Source organism: Ornithodoros turicata, chromosome 1 (assembly GCF_037126465.1).
Source record: "Ornithodoros turicata isolate Travis chromosome 1, ASM3712646v1, whole genome shotgun sequence".
Lineage (NCBI taxonomy): Eukaryota > Metazoa > Arthropoda > Arachnida > Ixodida > Argasidae > Ornithodoros > Ornithodoros turicata.
This window is the reverse complement of record NC_088201.1, coordinates 120,708,505-120,734,953: the sequence shown is the minus strand read 5'-3', so window position 1 is coordinate 120,734,953 and position 26,449 is coordinate 120,708,505. Positions and strand designations below refer to the sequence as shown.

The following is a 26,449-nucleotide window of genomic DNA, read 5'->3' as shown; positions in this document are numbered from 1 at the left end:
TAACCTACACCAGTTTTATTCTCATCTCTTCGCAATTACATTTCTATTTCACACGCTCAATGGCTATGTGAATGCCAACTTTTTTCCACGCGCATGTAAAGTGCTGTGAATTGTTCTTCCAATCCCCCGATCCAACGCAAGCAGTTGATCTTCCATGAGGAGTAGACCGTGAGCTTCAAGTCACTACATTCCGTCTCAGCCTTTGCTCGTTTCTGCGACCTCGTCGACGGGACCATCACATGACTTGTCTGCAGGTTTTTCCTGTGCATATTCCTCGATGCTCTGGTCACAGAAATTTGTGACGGTGTTGGCTTCCTCTGCAAAGTTGATCCACTTACAATTACAGCTCAATATTTAGGAATAGTTTTCATAACTTTCAATATTTAGGAATAGTTTTCACAACTTTCAATATTTAGGAATAGTTTTCATAACTTTCAATATTTAGGAATAGTTTTCATAAGTTTCAATAATTTTCATAGTGGATATCTACATATATTTCGACGCATTACCATCCTCCACTGCCCCTTGATCTTACACTAGGTTGTCATCAACGTCAGTGTGCAAGTGTTTTGGTGACTCCTCGGAGAACTCTGCGTGCGAAGAACGGGGAATAGGAGCCTTCCTCAGCCTCGTAGGTGTCCGGTATGCAAAACCGCTTGGGACTGCCGTCCACTTCAACTTCTTTCGAATCTCCTTGTCCTCGAAGTCGTCGCGTGTGAAGTGGTCCTGATAGTGGCGTTTTGTTAGTGCCGCAGGAAAAGGAACGCAATGGCAAGATCCAACAAGCACTACTTTGATACGCCCGGCTGTTCTTCGCATAGTTGAACTGTTATTAAATACTGTGTGCAAAGGTTCTGCAATGAAAAATAAACACGCCACGAAATTTACCTCGCTCAAGCGTGTGTTATTCGTAGGCGCGAAGTTCTTCCGGCAGGATCTGTGCCGATCTACGCGTCTCGTCACTTTTGCCCGTCGGAATGTAGAAAAATGCTTTGCCTGACCCTGTCCCGTTGCAGCACAACATCCAGACATGGTTGTTCGTAGTTCCTCAGCTCTCTGAGATCCATTTCACGTACAAAAAAACAAGAGCGGCGCACGAACGTACGCGCACATGCGTCCCAGCTATTGCGTTCCCCGTAGACCCGGCGGGAGGTTGGAAGCAAAGAGGAGGAAAACGCACCACGTGACGCGCCTCGGCGAATGAGCAAGGCGGCGGCACGGGGAAAGCGAATGCGATACTCTTCCCCCGGGTACAGTGACTCTATGTGAACCCAGTGTGTGAACCTAGGGACGTGCGTTCCTTGGGACCGCGGAAATGGTCGGCGATAAGTACTGAGTCATGATCCCATTTCTGTCTCTCTCTCTTTTTTTTTCTTCTTCTTCTTTTCTGTTTTCGTGGAATGAATTGACGGATTTTGACGGCTCCTGTGTTCGCTTGTTTTTGCTTTTAATAAACGTTTCGTGATCGGCGTCCTTGAGCGATGCGCGCGTTTGTTCGTTTGTTTGTTTTTGCTTTTAATGAACGTTTTATGATGGCTTGTTTTTGCTTTTAATAAACTTTTTATGATAGGCGTCCTTGAGCGATGCCTGCGTTTTTTTCTTTAATTTTGCTTTTAATGGACGTTTTATGATGGCTTGATTCATGACCTGTTGTTGCGCGCTGACTATGAACATATCCGTGGCAAGTTTTCGGTGTCCTTGAGCGATGATCGCGTTTGTTTGTTTGTTCGTTTGTTTTTGCTTTTAATGAACGTTTTAGGATGGCTTGATTCATTGCCTCTTAGGCGCGGACTTCGGATGGCGCGTTTGCGGCGTCCCTGGGCGATGCCCGCGTTTGTTTGTTTTATTAAATATACGGAACACGCGTTGTTAGAGTGATCTTGATAAGACGTCCGCAGAATCATATCGCCCGTGTTTGGGTGATAGTAGGGCGTTCTTTGGCGTGTGTGTGTGTGCCTTCCCTTTTATTGAGCATGTCATGCGATTCGTGTGCGATGCGCTGTGGACCGGTACACGGGCGGTGAGAGGTATACCCCGTTTTTGTTTCTTTGTCGTTTCGCGGGACAATGCGTCATTATGGACTGTTTCCCTCTGCGTTTTTTTTCTTCTCTGTTTCGTACCCCCTTTTTCTCATGCGACAGCTGTTGTTACGAAAGGAATTTGATGAGATGCCATGCCCGTGCCGTTTTCGTGCGTATGTTTAGATAATGCCGACAGAAGGCTCTGGTTCTTTTCCCCCTTTTACTGAACATGATGCCACACATGTTGTTACAGAAGGACTTTGACGAGACGCCCAGGCCGTTTTTGCGCGTATGTTTGGCAATGCTGGCTAATGACGAAAGAAGACTACTTTTTTGGTGGTTTCTTTCATTAAACTTTTGGTGGCACCGTACCGCTGTCAATCGACTGGGCACTCAAATCGGACAACAACGATACTCTTTGCTGGAGTACACTTGATGTACGTGCTAGACCGTAAGGACGCTGGACTGATGTCTGGTATGATTTCGTTAGTTTGAGACGCGCCTATTTGCCTAAGGACTCTTGCGTACCACGGCGCACTGAGAAAAGCAATGCAAGCATATCGGGTGTCCACCCATTTCATCGAACGCCGGTTCGTCGAACGACGTTTCATCGACACCATTTTATCGAATGCCGTTTCCTGGAACGCCACCGGACAGTTGCTCACCAGACAATTGCCCGTCGGACAACTGCTCACCGTTAGAACCAATTTGCCACCATTTTAGGTGTTAAGTCAGATTAGAATTAGTCTGCTGGCATCTTAGACGTTAGGTCATGTTAGAATTATAGTGTGGGTATTATAGACGTTAAAGTTGGCGTATTAGCATTTTAGACGTCATTATTGTTGTTGTTATGTTAGAATCAGTTTATCGGCACTTTAGGTTCTTGGCGAAGGCGTGTTTTGCAGTTCTTCGCAATTGCAACAATGCAAATATTCGCAACAATCGCGCAATCATATCCTGAATATAGCAAAGCACATGCGTTAGCAGTGTGCCAACCTATATATAGCTGTGGCTGACGCTGATACATGATCCCAAAGCTGTTTGCGCGCGGGGAAGTTAACTGAATTAAATTTCACGTTTTATCTCTGATGCTTCGTCCTCTGTCACTCACTTATCCGCCGACAAAGCACTGATTTTCAACATCGTGATATCGGCACTAAGCCGGTGGTTATAAAACGGTTGGGGGGTTCGGCTTACGGGATATCGGCATGCGACGCGTGATCCATATCGAGCCATTCCGTATATTCACTCCGGTGTCCGCCCATTTGTTCGAACGCCGCTTGGTCGAAAGCCGCTTGGTCGAAAGCCGTTTGATGGAAAGCCGGTTGGTCGACGCCGTTTGTTCGACAGACATTTGTTCGAAGGGAGTTCAAAGCTCGCAGCGTGTCCTTAGCACCTCTTTTCTGTAACTTTTGATTCGAGCATACGGAAGCAGGCAATCAGTGTCCTCTGCTTCTTTTTTTTTCTTTTTTCTTTCAACTAAATAGGGGAGACCTCCGGTTATTTGCAGACCTTTGTCGTTCACGAACAGCACAGCTGAATAGAACAATGCGGAAGAATCAAGCGAACCGTAGGACACATACTGAAGCAAATAGCCTCAGATTGTGAGCAGCCGATAGTCTGTGCCTCTTCGGGGCACCCTTTTCATTGCTTGCGACAAATATAAAGGGAACCATCTGAAATGGGATAGCCATATGTGCGCGAAAGCCACTCGAAGTCTGTGGATGCTAAGAAGGAAGTTTCGTCATGGTACAAAATAATGATATTAAATTAACAGCCATATAAAACCTTAGTTCAACCTTGGTTGGAGTATGCATCTGCAGTCTGGGATCCCTACACATGCACGCAATAAAAAAAATGAAAAAGAAGAAGAAGGAAAAAGTAGACAAAGTACAAAGATCAGCTCCCCGGCTTATATTGTCAGGGTTTCGAGGGACCTCTTCGGTTCCATGTATGTTGCAAGAACCAAATTTAGATTCACTTGCACATAGGCGCAAAGTAAATAAACTAAAACTGTGCTTTCTCCTATACAATGTCAGTTATTGACTATCAACATTAATAATACATTGTTAAATTTTGTCCACGTTCGACGCGAATAAACCATTCAATAATGTCATTTATTTATTTATTTGTAAAAGTTGTTTGTTATTTGACAATTGACGTCAATTATTATTTGACAAAGTGTTGGGGGACTAGGGGTGAAAGGCATGTAGTCACTATCTGTCAGAGAGGAAAAACCTATCAAGTTGTCGAACGGGAGAGGGTGAGCAACCCAGGCCCTTGGACCGCTTTCTGGATGCGAAGAAGTGGGTTAGAATGAGGAGTGTGTCTATGGGCAAGCGTATTACACAGAGTTAAATATTCCTTAGGATAACAGCATCTAGGACTGACGCTTCTTTTGTTTTTCTTCTTGTTTTTTGTTACATCAACCCTACAAGCGAACCAATAAAAAAAATCGATCAAACGACCGCTGCCGTTTCGATCAAACGGCGTTCGATCAAATGGCTTTCGACCAAATGTCCATGATATGCTACAACATATAAAAACAACAGTGTACTCCACTACCGAGGTATTACGGCACGGGTTTCAGAGGACCGCCCTCGACCACATGTACTGTTGTCGGAAGCCTATCAGAAGACCGAAAATCATAACGCCGAACTATCAGAAGGTCGAATGCCAAAAGGCCGAAACATCATCACGCCGTACTGTCAGAAAGCCGAAAAATCATAAGGCCGAAAGTCAAAAGGCCGAAAATCAGAAGGCCCAAAATGGAAAGGCCAAACTGACAGAAGACCCTGAATGGGGCTGTTCTTGTCATAAGATTATAAAAAAGGTTCCTGACTCTTGTATCAGAAATCGAATAATTGGAATGCGTAGCATTTGGTGCTCAGAAATAGACTGGCTAGAGAAAAAAAAATCTACAGCATGTTTACTACCAAAAGAAAGTGCCTCGTGGGCGAATACCAGTGAATGACTTGTAGAGAAGATGGTGTTTCTCTACATTTGGTGACCCGAACGTGATTTGAACAAGCAACCGTCTGAATTGTTTGCTATACAGAAATAACTAACTATGGGTCATAAACCCAGTTAATGACCAATGAATTTACGACTGCATAGGATATCTATGACAAGATCTCTAGGATTTTTTTTTATTTTTGCTTCGCCTGCAACTTTCTGTACCGTTCTATTTCAAGAATTGTATAATGACCACGCTTGTCCCCTGACACGGGAGCACAGTATATGATTTCTTCCAGAATAGTCATCAGTTGTCCCAGGTCATTCACTCGGCTACTCACCCTACTTATCGAAAGGCCGAACAATTAGGTGCGGTTTTGAGTCAGAGCTGATGATAGGGAAGTGGTTTTAGGAATGACCGAGGTTGAAGCCGTTGTTGAAAATGGGATGAAAATAGGAAATGTCATCTCGCATAGCTCGTAATTTTTCATTTTAATTTATTGCCATTGTGTAAAATAAACACATACAATAACACAGTGGTTCATATGTCTACTTTTCCTTTTTGTTTTCCCTTAAGTGATCGAAAACACGTTATTAACGCGAAGTTCGGTGAAAGAATTTATTTGCTGTATTAATTCACAACAAGACTATCCTACTTAATTTGTAGAGCTAATCTTTTATCGCAGTTGGAATAAAAGTTTTCGTATCCTGGGTTCCTTATATTTCGGCCTTTCGATAATTCTGTTTTCTGACTTTTCGGCCTTGTGATTGTTCGGTGTTTTGATTTTTCGGCCTTTTGATTTTTGGCCTTCTGTGGCAACATGTGTGGCATCATGTTCAGTAAAAGGGGGAGAAGAAAGAGTCTTCTGTCGGCATTATCTCAACATACGCACAAAAACGGCAGGGGCATGGCATCTCATCAAATTCGTTTCGTAACAGCACGTGTCGCATGACGCAGTGAAGACAAAAAGGCGGTATGAAACAGAGGGAAAAAAAACGCAGAGGGGAAACAGTCCATATAATGACGCATTGTCCCGCGAAACGACAAATAAACAAAAACGGGGTATACCTCTCACCGCCCGTGTCCCGGTCCACAGCGCATCGCACACGAATCCCATGACATGCTCAATAAAAGGGAAGGCACACACACACACGCCAAAGAACGCCCTACTATCACCCAAACACGGGCGCAACGATTCCGCGGATGTCTTATCAAGATCACTCTAACAATGCGTGTTCCATATATTTAATAAAACAAACAAACGCGGGCATCGCCCACGGACGCCGCAAACGCGCCAGTCGAAGTCCGCGCCTAACAGGCACTAAATCAAACCATCATAAAACGTTCATTAAAAGCAAAAACAAACAAACAAACGCGGGCACCGCTCAAGGACGCCGATCATGAAACGTTTATTAAAAGCAAAAACAAGCGAGCACAGGAGCCCTCAAAATCCGTCAATTCATTCCACCAAAAAAGAAAAGAAGAACAAAAAAAGAGAGAGGCAGAAATGGGATCATGACTTAGTACTTATCGCCGACCATTTTCGCGGTCCCAAGGAACGCGCGTCCCTAGGTTCACACAGAGCCGTATATAGAGAGAGTTTGGCCATCTTTTTATCTCTTGCCGCTTCACGGGCGGAGCCTGTTTTGACGTCAGAGTCGGTGTTGCACCGCCCAAAAAGACTGAATCCAAGCGAAATCCGCTTATCAGCCAGCAGGTAAGCGCCATCTTGATGCAGTTCACCGGCTGGTCGACTTGCACTTTTGTCGCGCTCAGTGTAATCTACCAGGGTCGCCGGCTTATCACTCACAAGCGCCTGTGAAATGGGGGCTTTGTTACCAAACTGAAAGGATTCAAGGACGAAGGGGCCTCGAAGGATGCGGTACGCAACCCCTTGCATCGTGACCAACGCTTTGCATCAACATGGCGTCGGGGACTGGTTGACAACTGGACAACAATAGATCGCGGAGAGGGAGGTCGTTCAGCCGTGACGTCGCATGACGCGGTTCAAGTTAGGCTTCACCTAATGACCAAACTCTCTCTATAAACGGCTCTGGGTTCACAGATCGAGCAGCGCCATCTCACGGGCCAACTCAGGGCCGTGGTGGATGGAACTACCCAGTGGACGTAGCATCGCCAAAAGCACGTCCCCGTCTACGTTCGAACCTCTGCCCCCACGGGTCCTCCAATTGGCGCGCTCCGGGTGGGCGGGGCGTGCGAGGGAGAGGGAAAATCTCAGGCCAGCTCTTTGAGAGAATAGTCGATTTTTTTACTATTAGGGATACCACAGCGTGGTGCTCATGGCGCTCGTCGATGCAGATAAAAAGGTATGTTACAGGTCACATTCAAAGAAGACTATATGTGCATCTTTCCCCCATTATATTGCAGGCCATCTTCGTAGATACCGGGGTCCACGGAAGGTGTAACGACTCTGTGAGCTTCCGTGGTACGGAACTATTTCAGAAGCTCGAGAGTGGAGAGTGCAATATCCCTGAACCTGTCCCACTCCCTGGTACTTATAAACAATCTAAATTCCAGTCGTTTGTAGTGTAGCCGTACTACACTAAATACTTCACTGACAAAATAGCATATATGCAGGCAAGCTGGTGGACGAAATCCATTGTACAAAAAGCCTGAGCACGGACAACATTGCGGACAATACTTTGCATTTGTTATTACAGGCCAAAATGGCCCAACTGCTTTCGTAGTGGTCGCGGACGCAGCCTTCCCAATGAAAGACTACATGTTGAGACCACCAGAAAGAACTCAAAGAGAACTGCAAAGCAAAGCAAATCGTGTGTACAGTTACAGGTTAGTTGTGCAGTCTGTATCATGCACACTGGCACTAGAAAAATAGCAATTAGATAAAGAAGGCACGACATTTTAGACATGAGACAATACATAATACATACGCTGCTTTCTCTGTTCTAAGAAAGTATTTCTGCTCTGTTCGTGTTTCCTATTTCTATAAGTGCCCTAGCCACAATATTACATTTCTACTCAGGCACTCAAGGGCACGACATGTCGTCGAAAGTTTCTTTGGGATAATGGCCTCACGGTTCCGTGTCCTGCTGACCGAGATAAATGGACTGCCTGAGAACATAGCACAGATAATACTTGCATGCTATGCCCTACACAACTACGTGAGCCACAAGGGGAACCAAGGCGCGACATCACAGTCAACTGGAGTTCTTGAAGACCTGTCAGGATTTGGCACAAGGGCATCGGAAAATGCTCGAACAGACAGGTTCAGGGACTACTTTGTCAGCGAGTGCGGCACCGTGTCGTGGCAAGACAAATACCTAGACAAATAAAAGTTCAAGTCTACATCATAATTACCTTGCAACGTAAGGCCGCTACTATTACATCATCGTCGATCTGGACTCATGTAGGGGAACACCTCCTCCAGTGTGTGCATGAGGCCTGCCTCCCGCTTTGAGTTATCAAAGATAGGTTTTCTTTGAAGTGGAACAGTGAAAGTGCTTCATCTAAAACTACTGACCATGGTGCTTGTTTCACAACCTATCAACTTGCGTCAAACCTTGGGCTGGCCTGCAATCAGCAAAAACATTGCTATGTAGTTTGCATCTTCTATAATTATTCAAAGGAGGATCACTGGCAATGTTTCTTGTATTTGTCGCATATTAGTTTCTGCGAAATCTGCAGTGTCAGTAGGTACAATGAATATAAATTTGGCACAAGAATAACGTGCTGCTCGCCCTGAGGTAGTACTAGGAACACGTCATAGTGTTCATTTTGGAAAATAAATCAAATTTCCAAATGCAGAATTACAATTATCTTTAAAGGTACTGCAAAGCAGTAGACAGGCATGATATGCCGGTATTGTGACTAGAGACTTTGTTGCTTCTAAATACCATATGCGGAACCATACTACCGACAACGCGCTATAAATATTTTTAATTTGCCATGAAAGATGCGGCGTAGTGGAGCGGTGCGACGCCTGGTGTCAAACAACCCCCCGTTCAGCGGGCAAAACTGAAAATTGGTATTACACATCTGTTACTAGCAACAGGAGATATGCGAAATAGCGCCATCTGTCGAGTGCACCGCTCCCGACCGCCATGGCTAGGGCAGACATCTCACGAGCTGCAGCGCGGCTTGAGGGGGTTCCGCTAAAGAGGAATCCACGGCCGCAATTTTTGAAGCACGACTTCTCGGTGGAGTACAGAACATTTCGGCGGAATGTACGAACGACAAACAGTTCAGAAGTCTAGTCTCAGCAGCAGAAATATAGTCCTACAGTTTTCCGGTCGATTCCATTTTCAGCGAGATCTCACACGGCATTTATCATCGGCGTTCGGCATTTACATTTACTTTGTTTTCTGCAATACTTCAATTTTTAGTTTTAGCTGCTATTGTCATGGTAAGATTAAATGAGATACTGGTCTTATAAAAGGGTATTTTGATGCAGGAGTTTTTCATACCATTTGCCGCATTCTGCCGAACAATCTCTTCGTTAATGTTTTGATATTCAGGGAACCACGCCATGGTTGTAGTGCTGCTGCATTTGGTATTTGTGATATATAATTACAATATACAGGGTGTTACCCTATAAAAATCTACCCGCGCCGGCATTCCATGCTTGGCAAATACGCAATGCAGACGCAACATTGTACTGTCTGCATGTAAAGCTCTTCGGGACAATCAACCATGCTAAATTTTCACGCGATTGAGCCCCGCGATGCGAAGTTATTACGCGAAATGTGTGATTTCCGTAGTCAAAACAACCAAGATGGCGGTTTGTCAGAGGGCAGTTAAGATGTTGCTCCCGAGACGGTATACCTCAAAAAGGTTTATTTGCACATAACGCTTTCCAAACACGGAAGCGAAATTGAAACGACAAGCAGGTTATGAGGAACCGCAGTTCCACATGGCTGGCTGCGTGATGTTGTGCGACTCGGGAGCAGCGTTGGCAACATCTGAAGTGCTCTTCGCAACACCGCCATCTTGGTTGTTTTGACTACGGGAATCACACATTTCGCGTTATAACTTCACACAGCGCAGCTCAATCGCGCTGAAACTTAGCATGGTTGATTGTCCTTAAGAGCTTTACATGTAGACAACACAATGTTGCGCGTGAATTGAGTATTTGCAAAGCACGGCATGCCGGCGCTGGTGGACTTTTATAGGGTAACACCCTGTAGTATTAGGTTTCAGATTTAGATGTTGGAAGGTATCTGGTTCTATCAATGCTGCTTGCTCTCCTTAAGCCACGACTTGACCCGTTTGTGGAGCATGTGACTTCATGACCAACATTTATTTATGTTATTTAATAAATAAATATTTGATCAACATAAATCCCAGGGAGCACATGGTGGGCTAGTAAACGTCTAAATGACGTCTAAAAAAAGAGATATGGAATGTCTATAGAATGTCTAGGCAATTAGACCAAATGTCTAGTATCCCTCCACTAGACGTCAAATAACACGTCTAACGTTACGCCACCTAGCCATCTAGCCCTAGACATCCGATGTCTATGTACCTAGCCGTGATTTAGACACTCTTTTGACCTGGATGTCTGGAACAGGGTCAGACACTTAACCATGTATTAGACATGAAGTCTACAGCTAGACCAATTTTATCCCTCCATTCAGGCGACAGGTCTAGGGTTATACATTTCCTGTACCTTACTTTAGCCACCTTTAGACCTACTTTTGACCATGACTAGTCCTGCTACCGTCCTGGCATGCATTCATGCAGAAATATGATATAATTGATAGCAACACGGATCTCAGCATAAACATTTATTCGCAGTAAACCACACACGAAGTCTACAGTACAAAACTCTTGTCTAAAACTGGATTGACTTTGTCGCCAAGCAGGCGTCTTGTGTTTTGACTGAGGAGTGTTGGACTGGCAGCAGGGTGTTGATGGCCACCTCATTCCTTTCTTCCAACGAGTGATTGTTGGTGCTGCAGCACTGCCTCCAATGACTCACTGTGGCTAGAAAATAGAACAAAACATGTCAGAAAGCATTATGTAGCCTGCTAGTTCTAACTAGTTTGTTTAGTGGCTATGCACACTCTTTCACGGGATGCTTGTCTGGCCACATAAGAGCAAAAGCTGTATCAACACTGATCTGAGAGACACAAAGAAAAGAAGCTGCACGTACAAAAATCACAGAACTGTTACAGCTACACAACACAAATTGCAGCAACAGCTGAAAATCTGTTTGCGCGTCACTACCTGATGTGGACGCTAGAGCCCTGCACCATCCGCGGATGGAAGCGGATATCCGTAAGATACTTGCGGATTCGGATGAGAATTTATCACTTTCTGCGGTGTGCGGATCGGATGGCTCGAGGTCGGATGCAGATATACCGCATGCTGTAATTTTTCTACTAGCAATTTATTTGTATTGCGCACCGACAGCGAGCGCATGTCCGGGTTCACCTTTGACCATGCACGGCCAAGACGGGAGAGAAGGCATTTTGGCGTCCACACCAGCACCGGTGAGGAAGCGTTCCAGAAGTCTCTCCATATCGCGTTTGTTGAAAGGTTTACCTTTGCTTGTCGCCATGAGTCCTTCCATGAGAGCATGGAGGCATCCGAAATTATACCAACATTCTTCCGGCTGTGTTTACGCGTCCTTCGAAACTTGCGGATCTAAACGGTTGTGTATGCAACGGTGCGGATCGGATAACGTGTACGCGGATGCTAAAAATCTTATCTGCACAGGGCTCTAGCGGACGCTGCCAGGATCTCAGGGAAATGAGGATGTAACAGCTTTCGCTGTGAAAGTACATCAATGTGACAGGCGTTTTCTCGTGACACACGACCTTACCTGGTCGAGCAGGCGACTGCTAAGCACTCCATGATTGGCGCAGCACTTCCATCACTCCATTACGCTAAAACAACATCTGTGCTGCTCTCATAACTTTGGTGCAAAACTTCTGTACAGGATAAAAATAAACACTGTGTATATTATAAAAGACAATACAAAGCAAGAGCTGTATCACCACGTCAAATATTATAAGTACGTACAAGTAGTATACAAGTTTATTCACATGACGTCATCCGCAGGAGACCGCCACTGTCGCTAGCAGGCAGATTTGCTGCCATCGGCCCTATTGTAGATTTCAGTCAAGCTGTTACCCATATTATACTCACCGTATATCTGGTGTCTAAAACTTGTTGCTCTGTGATTTGTAGAATGTCTGAGCAATTTCCATATTTTTGGTGTTAATAGTCACCTAAAAAGCATAATGCAGCAAACAAATGCAAGGACTAAACATTGCGGGACCTATAGTATGGCGCTGAGGTGACTTCAGTGAATAAACCTTTTAGGAACTCAAATCTTGCACTACTACCAGATAGCTGTTTGGGTGAAGTAAGACGGAATGACATAGTCACGCTGTTCTCCATACAATACCAAGGATGTCTCAAAACGACCAAGCACAAAAATACTAGTTTTGTACCGTTTGATGAATATTTTGTCTGCTGCCCACACAGGTTGTGCGGTTCCTTAGCAAGCTTCTGGCAGTCGTTTCTTCTACATCGCACTTCCCTGCTGACTTTCACAGCATCTGAAAAAAAGTTCGATTTCGTTAACCACAAGACAACCATGTAAATGGAAAGCAGTTAGAGTCTTCCACCAACTATATTTGCAATACTTTGTTGACAAAAAAATTTAAAGAGGCACCCTCCAGAGTAAGATTAGGGGGCACATCGAACATCAGGAACATTGGAGGACAACACAGTCACACGTCAGTGACAACTGCTTCCCCTCACCTCACAGGGAACTGTTAAGCTTATGTGCAAACAGCTGTTTCGTAGGGTAGGTTACCACTATTTTCATATCCACCGATGCAAGATAGTCCAAGCACCTATAAAAAGAAAAACCCAGTTGCTATGAAACCATGATATGCAAACAAAAGTACTTGCGCAAAATTTTCAGTGTGTAGTTTCACTACCAGCGAAAAATGCAACAACCGAAGTCGGGCTGACATGACAATGAACTAACCAGCATTTATGTTCCGGCATGTCCGCCCTGCAAACCGTAACTGTCGACTTTCGTTTACTCAAGACTTCAACAGTCATCGAAAACTCGTTAATCTCGATGGTTAATTAGTTATACCGTATTTGTTTTAGCACAAAGACGAACCAAGGCACTTAATGAAACGTTGTACTGCCGAACATACAACGTTAATCACTACTTTGAATGCAAGTGCAGTCAGGTCAACCCACACTTCCAATATGTTTCAATCGGTGGCCGAAATAAAGGAAACGATATTCCAATATTATGCCACGCATCTCTACTACATGCGATTTGGTGCACAGAAACAGGCACAAACTTTAATGAAGAGTGAACTCACCCCTTAAACTTGAAAGCCAGAGAACAAAGAAACGTTGTCCACCACAGTACTCTGGGAGCTCTGCTGTGCTCAACAGCTTTTATCACTGGACAGCACGGCGTACGTTCTCGCTATGCTCAAAAATTGCAAGAGAAAACGCGCGGGAGATTAGAACTTCGAAAGATTTTCGTATAACAACCAGTGGAATGCAGCCGCGAAGACCCCAACTGCTACCCGTTGCGCGTCCGGAAAGTTTGAAGTTTCAACCGTTGAAACTGAACTGGTTCGAACTGGTTGGATGGATGGATGATGGATGGTGATTGGGTAGACGGGCAGGCGTCATTGCCATTGCTTTAGCTCGTGCTTATTGAGTACTTATTTTTTGTAATATCTTTAATTTCCGTGGCCGTTCATTATAATTGGGTGGTGGAGGTTAAATGTTAAATAACACATATGCCAATCCAGCGGAAGTTACACCAACATCATCATCATTATGCAATCGCCATCGTTGTTGCAGCGACGAGTGTCGTATTTTGTGATGTATGTGTTGAAAATCGCTGTTCTTTTTGCAAACATTTTATCAGTGCCTTTGCTACTGAGCTACAGGTGTGCCTAATATGTAGCGCATTGCCTGTTCAGTGGTTTCAAAGAGATACCATAGGCAGTTTCAAGATTTTTTGAAGGGTTCTGAAATCCCTGAGTTAGAGCCCTGCACCATCCGCGGATGGAAGCGGATGTCCGCGGATATCCGCAAGATACTTGCGGATTCGGATGAAGATTTAGCACTTTCTGCGGTGTGCGGATCGGATGCGGATGGCGCGAGGTCGGATGCGGATCGGATGCGGATACGAAGGCAGCGGTTCGGTAGCGGATCGGATGCGGATATACCGCGTGCTGTCATTTTTCCACCAGCAATTTATTTGTATTGCGCGCCGACAGCCGACAGCGAGCGCATGCTCGGGTTCACCTTTGACCATGCACGGCGGCAAGACGGGAGAGGAGGCATTCTGGCGTCTCGAACCGCGCGAGCACCGACGAGGTAGCGTTCCACGTGTTCCAGAAGTCTCTCCATATCGCGTTTGTTGAAAGGTTTACCTTTGCTTGTCGTCATGACTGAGTCCTTCCGTGACAGCATGGAGGCATCCGAAATTATGCCAACATGCTTCCGGCGGTCTTTACGCGTCTTTCGAAACGTGCGGATTTTGCGGATCGGATGCGGATGATGCGTTTTGCTCAGCGGATCGGATGCGGATGTAAACTGTTGTGTATGGTGTGGATGCGGATCGGATGCAGATAACGTGTGCGCGGATGCGGGTCGGATGCGGATGCCAAAAATCCCATCCGCGCAGGGCTCTACCCTGAGTCACGTCAGATTCCATTTTACTGCTGCAGCTGTGTAGCTTGTGGGAAAACGTTATGTGCAGTAAACAAACATCTGCTATCTGCTGCCCACAGTACGTGCAAAGTGCTTCTGTGTTTGTGGAGCTATGGTTTATAGTGCTGCGCTGCACGATTCGTCGGCGTCGTCGACTTTTTTATTGACGTTTCAGTGATTCAATAATTTAGTTGCTGATTTCTTTAAGTTGGTGTAGCAGTTGGTGCTAAGGTGTTGGTGCAGGGGAGTTACTTCGTACAAAATTTACATTTACCAGCAACGGTAACGCCATCAGGAACGCTAGTTCAAAAAACATTGCCCCGAACAAATGCGGGCTTCCGTTAAGAAAAAAAGATATATATTCAGTAAAATAAAATATTACTTCACAGCACTTAGATTCTGGTAATGTCTTATAGTTGTGGATGCTGTCAGTGTATATGCATGTCAGTGAGCCAAAAACACTCGAATCATCATATGTATGGACATTATTTAAATTATCTACATACCTCAGTCAGACTGCCTTCATTTGACTGATCTTTTGTTACAATATATGGGCATACAACTCACATAACATGAAAGACTACATACTATCCATTTGGTCATAATATAATTGGACAAAGTTAATGTGGTCCATTCCTTGCATAGTTTCTGAAGGTTGTTGCAGAGTCCAGTTTTATTACCTCAGTATGATCATTTGCAAACAGATTGTACTTGCTGCTCCACACACGTGTGATGGAAAGTAAGAGAATAAGGAATTTCCTTCATGTATGAGGATCATCCAACAAAAGTTCCTCTGCTGTGATCAAAATAATAAACCTATAGCACAACATTGAAAACATTTATGTACAGATTAGAGCTCAACGTTACTCCCTAACACAGTCACCTTATTTAGCTGACCATTTTTGATACTGTGATACCAAGTATTCAATACGTTGTCTGTGCCATGCTATGCCCTGTTTACAAAGTGAGGCATTCACTTTGCATTTCACCTGATCAATTTGTGTTTCATGATCACTTGCGAATTGGTGACTGCCGAGGGGTGCTTTGAGAGGAAGATGGAACAGCAGATTGGGCAAATTTTCATTGAAGTAGGAATCATCACCTTGAGCAAGAGGAGAACGAAGTATACAGGAAGCCCACGAAAAGGAAACTCACGTTTGTGGGTCTCCTGTATACTTCATTCTCCTCATGCTCAAGGTGATGCTTCCTATTTCAACGTTGTACCAGCTCGCTTGTGTACTTTTTCTCTCTTTGGCAAATTTCCAGATGAATTTCTGGAACAAATCCCGAGTCTTTCAAGACGAGTGCAGACAGCGTTGACGTGGTTGTACTACACCCTTCCAAGTCCTGTGCGTTTTTGTTTCATTGTAGTTTGACGCTTTCCCAGGATCTCGCAGTACATCTGCATTTACTGTCATTGTGCATGTGAGATAATCTACAAGTTGCACACAATGATAGTCCTAAAACATTGTCGGCATAGCCTTTCCAGACGAAAACGCGAGTTTGACCTCCTTCAGAATGCTTTCACCGGGCACCCACCATGACTTCCTATGGTATTTTGTCTCAGCACTTGCATAATGCATCCAGGTTTCATTAATAAAAATTGTTCCAAGAAATTCATCTTGACCATCTTGATACCATTGAAGGAAAATGCAAGCTGCATTCATTCGTTGCTCTTTACAAACGTTACCGAGCAAATGTGGCCCCCATCTCGCATAACTTTCGTTGACCATGCTGAAGGAAATTTGTTCTCATTAGTATCAGAGTGCAGTACCAGTGACCCGCCAGTCTCCATTAACAATTCTCGGAATTTCAGAAAAGAAACGTCGTTTCGTGGTGTTATAGCTGATCTCCCACTGTACTGTTCATTGTGCAGATTTTCACGACCCTGTATAGAGGACACACCATTTCAATGCCTGTAAAGTGTTTTGTATAAACAGGTGTTAACTGTCAGTGGATATTCTCTAAAGTACTCTTTCACTCTTTTATTCTTTAACGAAAAATAGGATAACTCTTCCGTACTAGGATAGTCAGACGTACTCGGAAATATTACATCCATGCTTGAATGCCTGACATATTAGGTGAACGGCACTCCATTAACCAACATCTGCAGTGCCGGGATGTCACACCCAACTACTACACCATTCAGTTTGTCCTAGTGGTGTTTCCTTTGAATAACAAATATCGGGAAACTTATTTTTGGATGGCCTTCCTAATTCCAGTTCTCTTTCTGCATTTGGCTACATTTTCTAGATTTCTTGTGACGACTCTTGTGGACAAATACCAGCATGGAAGACTTAATAACAATTGGGGTTTACATTGCGAGACAACTGAGATCATGAGCGACGCCACAGCAGTCGGTCTGTGGATTGCCCACCTGAGTGTCCTTAAATGTGCAATGAAAGCTCACCACACAACACACCGTATTTAATGTCCCTTGTGGAAGATGGCATGTCTAAGCAACCTGTATCCTGGCACTAAGTTGCTGCTGTTTTTGGCCGGGTTCGAACCAGCGATCTCGGGATCAGAAGGCGAACAGACTCACTCACCAGGGCCGGTTCACGGACAACTTGAACACCACAATTATGTTAACTCTGCCATCAAGTAATTCAGTTTCCTGCATATGTTTTGTAACAATTGAACTTCAGTTTTATAAGCCTGAAAGCTAAGCTTAGAACCACCTCTTATAATATAGTGACTGTATTTGATGTGTGAATGTGTTCACACCTCTTAAAAAGCTAATAAAACAAAAATCTTGATGATTTCTAATATGTGGTACATACAAGGCCAGCTACAAGACGTCTACAATTAGACGTCAATTACTAAATGTCTACAAGATGTCTAGTAAATCACTAATTTTAGACGTCTAAATAATGGTAAGACTTTTAGACGTCTAGTCAACGTCTAGTTTGGGCACTATCCCTAAAGTCTAGGGCTAGAACAGGTCTGGACGTCTAGTTGACTACCATGTGTTCCCTGGGATGCCATGATTCTGAACCTGTAATAAGAGTGGTTTTATCCTACGTTGTTCAACTACAAGAAGTGATCTTCCTTAACACACACACAAACACAAATAAGATTTAAAAGCAAATATTCATAGATGATGTCCTATTCCCGCGTTCTGGCCTATTTAGTGGCTCGACTAATTTCTTTTCTTACTTTCCCTTGTGCACGAGAAACTGAAACACAGTAGAGAACACATGTAGAGACCGCAAATTATTGTGCACGTGCTTATTTGGAGTTAGCATGTACGTCAAGAGAGCGCACTAGGTACATATGCAAAACTATATTCCAATCTATCACATTTGACAATTCACCTGCGGGTTATGATACAATTCACCATAAGTTCAGTGATTTTACAAAGAGTCAAATCAGGATCACTCATATCACATTATGGGTCTGCCTCTCAGGTTCTGCATCAGTGGTGCATAAACGAGCGTCAAATGTCTGATTCTAAAGTGACTGCATACTCGTATTAATTCTGCATGATCGAGAATGTTAAGCTTTACTCGTTAAGCTTTTGTCTGGTCCGATAGTAGTCTCAACTACAGGATACCACTTCAGGTTTTTTCTTCATGTCATTTTCTTCCTAGTGCTCAGTTACAGCGATTCATGAATACGTACCCTTTTGTCGTTTTATTCGTGCTAGTACAGCTTCGCGCAGCAGTTCGGTGACACCTTCATCATTACTAAATAACATTGTGTTTTGTTCTTCAGAGTTTCGACATACGAAGTTCTTTTCACGACAAAAAGTTGTGGTAATCAGACGATTCTTTACTAAGCAGAACGAAAAGCCTGCAGTGTCGTTTACACTATGCTGCCGGCTGCTGCCTTGCTGCACAACGAACTTTTACTAACGCAGTGGTACATGAGACATAGGATGACAACAGAAGCCCTTTTCAGCTGCCACTATTCAGTCAAACTTACTCAGGGGCAACGCAAACCGTGTACACGGAACAGCGGGGCCATGCTTTCCAAGCATCGCCTCGACGAAAATGGCTCGAGCGCTTTTCGCTAACGGGCAAGAGGGGGCGCTTCATTTCGCATATCTCCTATTGCGCTCGCTGTCTGTTGCAAACTGTGCTTCATGTGTCCACCTCCTAACAGGCTAGTCGAGCTCCAGAGGGCGACCGTCTCCGCTCCTTCGTTGAAGTCACTGGCTCCAGCAGAGTTCAAAGTATACATCTGTTACTAGCAATTGCGTTTGCTGTCTGTTGCAAACTGTGCTTCATGTGTCCACCTCCCAACAGGCTAGTCGAGCTCCAGAGGGCGACCGTCTCCGCTCCTTCGTTGACGTAACTGGCTCCAGCAGAGTTCCCAAAGTATACATCTCTTACTAGCAATTGCGCTTGCTGTCTGTTACAAACTGTGCTTCATGTGTCCACCTCCCAACAGGCAAGTCGAGCTCCCGAGAGCGACCGTCTCCGCTCCTTCTTAGACGCCACTGGCTCCAGCAGAGTTCCCAAGGTATACATCTGTTACTAGCAATTGCGCTTGCTGTTCGTTGCAAACTGTGCTTCATGTGTCCACCTCCCAACAGGCAAGTCAAGCTCCCGAGAGCGACGGTCTCTGCTCCTTCCTTGACGCCGCTGGCTCCAGCAGAGTTCCCAAGGTATACATCTGTTACTAGCAATTGCGCTTGCTGTTTGTTGAAAACTGTGCTTCATGTGTCCACCTCCCAACAGGCTAGTCGAGCTCCAGAGGGCGACCGTCTCCGCTCCTTCGTTGACGTAACTGGCTCCAGCAGAGTTCCCAAAGTATACATCTCTTACTAGCAATTGCGCTTGCTGTCTGTTACAAACTGTGCTTCATGTGTCCACCTCCCAACAGGAAAGTCGAGCTCCCGAGAGCGACCGTCTCCGCTGTAGAGGACGGTGGTCTTCCTCTACATGAGCCCCGACCGGCGATGATGGTATGCCACGGAGAGGCGGTGACGGTGGCCTATCTCCATGGCCGCGCCGGTGGAACTGAAGCCGGTGCTCCACGCGCGTGGCCATCGTTGTCGTCGTTGTCGTCGTCCGCTACAGGGGTCCCCCGGCCGTCAGATGCGTTGCGGACGCATCGCAAGAACAGGGAACAGCGGGAACAGGGGCACGGCACACGTTGGCGGCGTTTCAGAGGGGATGAAGACGGGAACAGCATCCGTGTGTAGGTAGTCATCCCTGTGGTAGGTGTGGACGGGAACAGCGATCCGTCGCAGAGAGAGTGAGGCGCTCGGTGTCGTGGTCCTGGGGTGCCGCGACCGGCACGGGAGCCGAAGCTCGATAGTCCCAGGTGGAGTGAGTGAGGTGCCGAGACGGGCTTAAGCGTGCCGAGGCGTCGGCTGCCGCGACTGCCGCAACCGGCAGGTGAGCGCAAGGCTCGAGTGTCGCGGCCGGCAGTGAGAAGCGTGAGAAGACTTGAGCGAAGAGAGAAGCGTAGGTGAGAGAGAGCGAAGAGTGCGGTAGGAGTGAAGGTGGGCCGTGTGTGCCGGAGGTAGTGCTGCTCGATGGCGTGGTCGGAAATTTGGGATGGTGAAGGGCCGAATTGCTCCGGACGTAATGTTCTTCGTCCGGGTCACCAAATGTAGAGGACGGTGGTCTTCCTCTACATGAGCCCCGACCGGCGATGATGGTATGCCACGGAGAGGCGGTGACGGTGGCCTATCTCCATGGCCGCGCCGGTGGAACTGAAGCCGGTGCTCCACGCGCGTGGCCATCGTTGTCGTCGTTGTCGTCGTCCGCTACATCCGCTCCTTCCTAGACGCCACTGGCTCCAGCAGAGTTCCCAAGGTATACATCTGTTACTAGCAATTGCGCTTGCTGTTTGTTGCAAACTGTGCTTCATGTGTCCACCTCCCAACAGGCAAGTCAAGCTCCCGAGAGCGACGGTCTCTGCTCCTTCCTTGACGCCGCTGGCTCCAGCAGAGTTCCCAAGGTATACATCTGTTACTAGCAATTGCGCTTGCTGTTTGTTGAAAACTGTGCTTCATGTGTCCACCTCCCAACAGGCAAGTCGAGCTCCCGAGAGCGACCGTCTCCGCTCCTTCCTTGACGCCACTGGCTCCAGCAGAGTTCCCAAGGTATACATCTGTTACTAGCAATTGCGCTTGCTGTTTGTTGCAAACTGTGCTTCATGTGTCCACCTCCCAACAGGCAAGTCGAGCTCCCGAGAGCGACCGTCTCCGCTCCTTCCTAGACGCCACTGGCTCCAGCAGAGTTCCCAAGGTATACATCTGTTACTAGCAATTGCGCTTGCTGTTTGTTGCAAACTGTGCTTCATGTGTCCACCTCCCAACAGGCAAGTCAAGCTCCCGAGAGCGACGGTCTCTGCTCCTTCCTTGACGCCGCTGGCTCCAGCAGAGTTCCCAAGATATACATCTGTTACTAGCAATTGCGCTTGCTGTTTGTTGAAAACTGTGCTTCATGTGTCGACCTCCCAACAGGCAAGTCGAGCTCCCGAGAGCGATCGTCTCCGCTCCTTCCTTGACGCCTCCAGCAGAGGCACTGACCTGCTGTGCGAGATCCCAGGCATGGCACCTTCTGCTGGCACACTGAGTAAAATAAAAATGCCAGAACGCTTAGAAGTTCGTGGCCGTCCAAAAGGCGCATCAAAAACTGTCATTGGTGTGCCAGCAAAAAGACGTCGACTTGGCAGCAAGGCTCTCGCACCTGTTTCGACAATTGTGTCACACGATCCACCTATAAATGAGGACAATAACTTTGGGGACTTCCAAGTATGTAGTCACAGTTCAAGGGGCCACCGTGCAAGGATGGGCCCAACCAAGTTCTCTGAACTGCCACTAAGAACACAACAGTGGAGGATGCTCGTGGTTTGTCCCCAAGTTGAAAGTGGACGATATACTATCAAGAAGTACTTTATTAGGTGAGTGTGACCTGTCCTACTCATTGTCCCACTGGGCCTTGAGGAGCAATGTGTTACCTCTTTCTCTGCAGAGGAAGACGACGTTGAAGTATTTCCTAACAGGATCTCAGAAGCTGTCGTTCACGAAGCAGTTGACTTGAACCTAATTTCAAGATATTCCACGGTCGATGGTTGGGCCGCAGTGTGCAACGTTGTAAACACCAAGAAGACCAATGGCGTGGAACTGCAACATCTGTAAAGAAGCCTTAGATGAAGAGTCTGTTGCATGTGACTTATGTTTACATTGGTTTGATGTGATTTGTGCACGTGTGCCAAGGGCAAATCTTCCAAGTGAAGCACCGTGGTTTTGTGAAAAGTGTAGGAAATAAGTTGTCTCAATGTGTTTTCACGATGTTTTTCCTCATACTGATGTTGATCTGTGCAGTAAAAATATTCCCTATCCATACAGTCACTGAACTCATTTTCTTACTGATGAGTAGATTCTGAAGTAGTGGTGCAACGGATGTCTGGTTATGCTAAGATTCTGAGTTTTCAATCTGGTGGAGGGGGGCCAGGGCACAAAGTCCCCCCTCTTCATTCACAGAGGTCAGGCAAGGTGTGGGGAATTCCGTGTTGCGACGTTGTGAGGCAAATTTTTTTACAGGAATTTCGTGATCACCTGCACGAGACACGCAAATTCTTAGGATATCGCTTGCAACTTTCATCTTGAGTGTCAACTAAGTAGACCTCCTGCTGGGGGCCTGGCCCCCTGGGAACGTTCCGGAGGGACTGGGGCCTTCCCCCCGCACTATATGCCTATGCCGGCAATCGCTGTCCCATGTTACCGAAGTCAGGTTCGGTTACGATGGCATCACGCCGAGTTGCTTTATGGTGTGACAAGTACGAACTATATAATCTATCTCTGCAAGCATTACATTAATAAATATTTTATGCCACTTACGTTTTGAAGAAACACAGTGGTTAGTAATGATTACAAATGTAGTGCTGTCGTCTATAGTCTAGCTCTGCAACCATAATCTACTGATTCCTCCAGTGATGTATTTTCACACTGTTGATTTTTCTTGCTGATAAAGTTAAACCTGAGGTGCAGAATGAAAAGTTGCAAGTCAAATATGCTCCAAAGTGAAATTAGTGCACTCTCTTTTGGTAGAATAGTGTAGTTCTTGCTAAGGCCGGACTTGTGGATCTATGCAGTATGGGATAGTTAAGGCTCGGGCTGTGCAGGCAGTACAGTACTGAGAAAAAAACGTATGAGCGACAGATGAAAACGCTGCCGGTGCCGCTGGGCCACTGCACATGGGGCGCCGGCCGCACCCTCGCGGCTCGCTTCCGAACTCCAATCTCAGATGGCAATGCAATGGACACAAAACACTCAATTTCGCTATTGCGCTGTGGCCTAACATTGTTGCTACTACGGTTTCCTCAGTGAGCCATATTGTTATTACCGTTGTCGTAACTTCAGCCGGCCTTTTTTTGCCGCCCGCAATGAGCACAGGAGGCCTGGTAGCCGTGTGTTGACGATTACCCGTTCAACTTAGCTTTTCGGGATACCGTTGCTATACCTTAATCAGCCATTCAAGTTGCTGTTGTTGTGACTCCAACCGGCCGTTCCCGTTACGGTTGTTGTGACTCTAATCGGCCGTTACCGTTGTTGTAACTCTAACCGGCCGTTCCCGTTCCCGTTGTTGTAACTCCAACTGGCCGTTCGAGTTACAATTGTTGTAACGCTAGCCACAACGTATAAGAAACAAACAAACGGGGTCGGTGGAACGATTCGATTCGCTTTTTTGGGCACTGGGATCCGGATTCCCGAATTTCGCGGATTCGGTTGGCCCATCCCTAATTGTTCCAAGATTCATGGCGAAGTGTGTAGCAAAATAGAGTTTATAAATTTTTGTTTCGAAATGCCAAATCGTTTTCGTGATGAAAATTTTCCGCGACAAACGGTATCCTAAGATACCTGTAGCTCGCCATGCAGTGCACCCATGAAGTGAGTTCGGACAGTGCCTCTGGCCACAGGGACTGGTAGATTACCATAGCACTGGTTCGACGCATGTTCGGACGTCAAAACAAGTTTTTTGGCAGGACTGCAGAACACAAGCGTTTGCCGGCAGGAATACACCTCCACCCGATTGGACTTTGTGTATGACGTCAAGCTCAAGCGTCATTGGAGAAAATCGCCAGCAGCGTCGTCTGCTGCATGGTCCGCTGTCTGTCTAGCTCCACGTCCAGCTTGTTTGTGTGATTGGTGTGTGGACCACGTGGTTTCAGGATTTTGTCGAATTTTTTGAGTGTAGGAACGGGGAAAAGGATGCTCAAGTCGCAAAAGTCATGCAGGATAGGGAGTCACTGCTTCGCTTCGATGGGTGTAACACGAGAGGAAGGAAGAGCTGGTGCACGAGAGAAGGTGCGGGAACAGCACACAAGAAATAGTGTTGACCCACACTGTTTTCAGCTGTCATCCAACGAAAATGCAAGGATTGCAGGTATGGTGTGCTGCAATGACAGATTGTATTTCATATTATAAAATGGTCTGACCATTCAGGTTATACCCGATGCCACCCTGTCCATCAACAATTAATTTGTGCGAATAACGAGAATTTATTGTGAGACGATGGAGAATTACGTATGTTTATTCCTGTACCCTTTTTGAATGCTTTGGAAAGATTTGGTGTTAAAGTTTTCCTCAGGAAATTTAAAATTTTCCTGCATTTGGGGGGCAAGGATTGGGTGCTATCTTTGAACCCACAATTCGGGGTGAAATGGGACGCTGCTCACAGGTTTGGGCATCGTTGGTAGTTTTGTCCAGCCACCATTGGTCGTGTAAAACTTTATTATATAAGTATCCTTCAGCCTCCCACACTTTACCATGTCTTTGATATGAAGTATACATCACATTTTAACAAAATAATTTATTCCGGTGTGTTTCCGAAGGACATGCAAATTGCAGAAGTGGTCGTTTTACATAAAGGTGGGGACCCTAATGTTCTCAGTAACTATAGGCCCATATCATACCAGTATTTTCAAAGGGTCAAGTTAGAGAAATTAATCCATAGCCGTCTTTTATCATTCTTAACAAAGAATTCCATGCTTTCCGATTCTCAGTTTGGATTTAGAAAGCAACGCTCGGCAGAACTAGCTTTTCTGTCCCAGAAAGAATATATCCTTTCCGGGTTCGAAAAAAAACTCATTACTCTCGGTCTGGTCATTGATTTCACCAAGGCTTTCGATTTACTGAATCACGGTGTTCTCTTCTTAAAGCTTGAGCACTACGGTATCCGCGGTGTTATCCGCGGTGTTCCATTAAATTTAATACGCACTTATCTTCAGCATCGCAAACGGCTTGTTGATATTCAGGGGCAGTGTTCGGGAATACACCACATCACAACCGATGTACCACAAGGGAGCATTCTTGGGCCACTGCTTTTCATTATCTATGTGAATGACATATGTTTGCCTTATCGAACCACATTAAGATAGTAGCTTATGCTGATGACACCGCCCTATTCCTGCAAGGAAACTGTCTCACAGATTTAACAACAAAAGATGTACAACTTCTTATCAACCTTCTACACGTGGTCTACAAAAAATTATTAGATAATAACCCCCTTAAAACCAAGGCTGTTGTTTTCCACCCACTGCACAAGGCTATTTCCTGCTTCGAATCTATTGTTATCGGTACAAGCATGATATCTTTTGTCAAGGAGGTGAAGTCACTGGGCGTCTGGTGCACTGATACGATGTCGTGGGATAAACACGTCGGTTACATCACTAACAAACTATCGCGCGTGATCGGTATTTTAGGTCGACACAGAAACGTCCTTCCAACTAAGGCAAAAGTTATGACCTATAACGCACTGGTTTACCCTCACCTCACATACTGTCACCTAGTTTGGGGAACCACAACGCAAAAAATCTTGAAAGGTTACTTTTGTGTCAGAAGAAGGTACTTCGTCACATAGCAAACGTTCCCTTTTTACATCCAACAGAATCCCTCTTCGCGAAATTTAGCATAATCAGAAGTATCGATCTCTATAAGTACCGTATGGCTATTACATATGTAACTTCAGTAAAGCAAAATATTCACATCTTTCTAGCCCTAGCCAATTTAACCATGAGATTAACCTCTTATTCACTACGCTACAATGAGCCCTACTTCACACCGTGTGCACAAACTAATTATAGCTCACCGTTGGTTTCATATAATCTTCCACGACATATCAATTCCCATATCGAAAACAACATTAACATCAGCTGTCTTTCAACTCGCACTCTAAAGGCCACGTATGTTCACTAGGATAGTCATATTATTTCGTGTGTTCTCATAGCTTTTTTTGTTTTATGCATCTTAATGCACTGTGTTCATTACCATTGTCTCACTCCGTAATTCGTTCTGGTTTGCTATTTGTCATTGCTTTGTTGTATCTGTCGAGTGTACAAAGGGGGGTCAGACCTTGTCAAGCTGCAGTTTTTGCAGCTTTTTGTCTGTATCTCGTCACCAAGTGTCATTGGTGAAATACGTTATTATTATTATTATTATTATTATTATTATTATTATTATTATTACATGCGTATATACACATGCGACTAAATTAACAGTGTGCACTCAAACAGTGTACAGGAATAAACACACGTTATTCTCCACCGTCTCAGAATAAATTATCGTTATTCGCAGGAATTAATTGTTGATGCACTGGGTGACATCGGCTGAATGGTCGGACCCTATGTACATGTTGTTTTATAATGTGAAATACACTCTGTCACTGCAGCACACCATACCTGCAGTGCTTGCATTTTCGTTGGGTGACAGCTGAAAACAGTGTGGGTCACTATGTCTTGTGTGCTGTTCCCGCACCTTCACTCGTGCACCAGCGGGTCCTTGCTCTCGTGTTACACCCATCGAAGCGAAGAAGTGACT

General features: G+C 45.5%; 1 protein-coding gene and 2 long non-coding RNA genes across 3 annotated transcripts; 1 reads left to right on the top strand and 2 right to left on the bottom strand.

The window, feature by feature from the left end:
* LOC135368484 (uncharacterized) lies at positions 1–1,129 on the bottom strand. Its single transcript, XR_010414786.1, has 2 exons — positions 889–1,129; positions 1–317 (listed from the first exon to the last, which is right to left on the bottom strand). It is a non-coding gene; the product is annotated as an uncharacterized LOC135368484 (long non-coding RNA).
* Positions 1,130–6,695: 5,566 nt separating this feature from the next.
* Positions 6,696–8,291, top strand: LOC135384482 (uncharacterized). The gene is made up of 4 exons (XM_064613686.1): positions 6,696–7,304; positions 7,366–7,489; positions 7,659–7,788; positions 7,982–8,291. Exons 1-4 carry the CDS (start codon positions 7,278–7,280, stop codon positions 8,289–8,291), a joined length of 591 nt encoding a protein of 196 aa, XP_064469756.1. The 5' UTR covers positions 6,696–7,277.
* Positions 8,292–10,852: 2,561 nt separating this feature from the next.
* LOC135378567 (uncharacterized) lies at positions 10,853–13,434 on the bottom strand. Its single transcript, XR_010418474.1, has 5 exons — positions 13,314–13,434; positions 12,730–12,824; positions 12,417–12,524; positions 11,783–11,891; positions 10,853–10,941 (listed from the first exon to the last, which is right to left on the bottom strand). It is a non-coding gene; the product is annotated as an uncharacterized LOC135378567 (long non-coding RNA).
* Between the last annotated feature and the right edge of the window lie 13,015 nt (positions 13,435–26,449).

Excerpts from the sequence above, each read along its gene's own strand:
- LOC135384482 (XM_064613686.1), top strand. The coding sequence starts at position 7,278 with ATGGCGCTCGTCGATGCAGATAAAAAG. Across the intron at positions 7,305-7,365 it reads TCGTCGATGCAGATAAAAAG|GCCATCTTCGTAGATACCGG; the intron begins GTATGTTACAGG and ends ATTATATTGCAG. Across the intron at positions 7,789-7,981 it reads AATCGTGTGTACAGTTACAG|GCACTCAAGGGCACGACATG; the intron begins GTTAGTTGTGCA and ends ATTTCTACTCAG.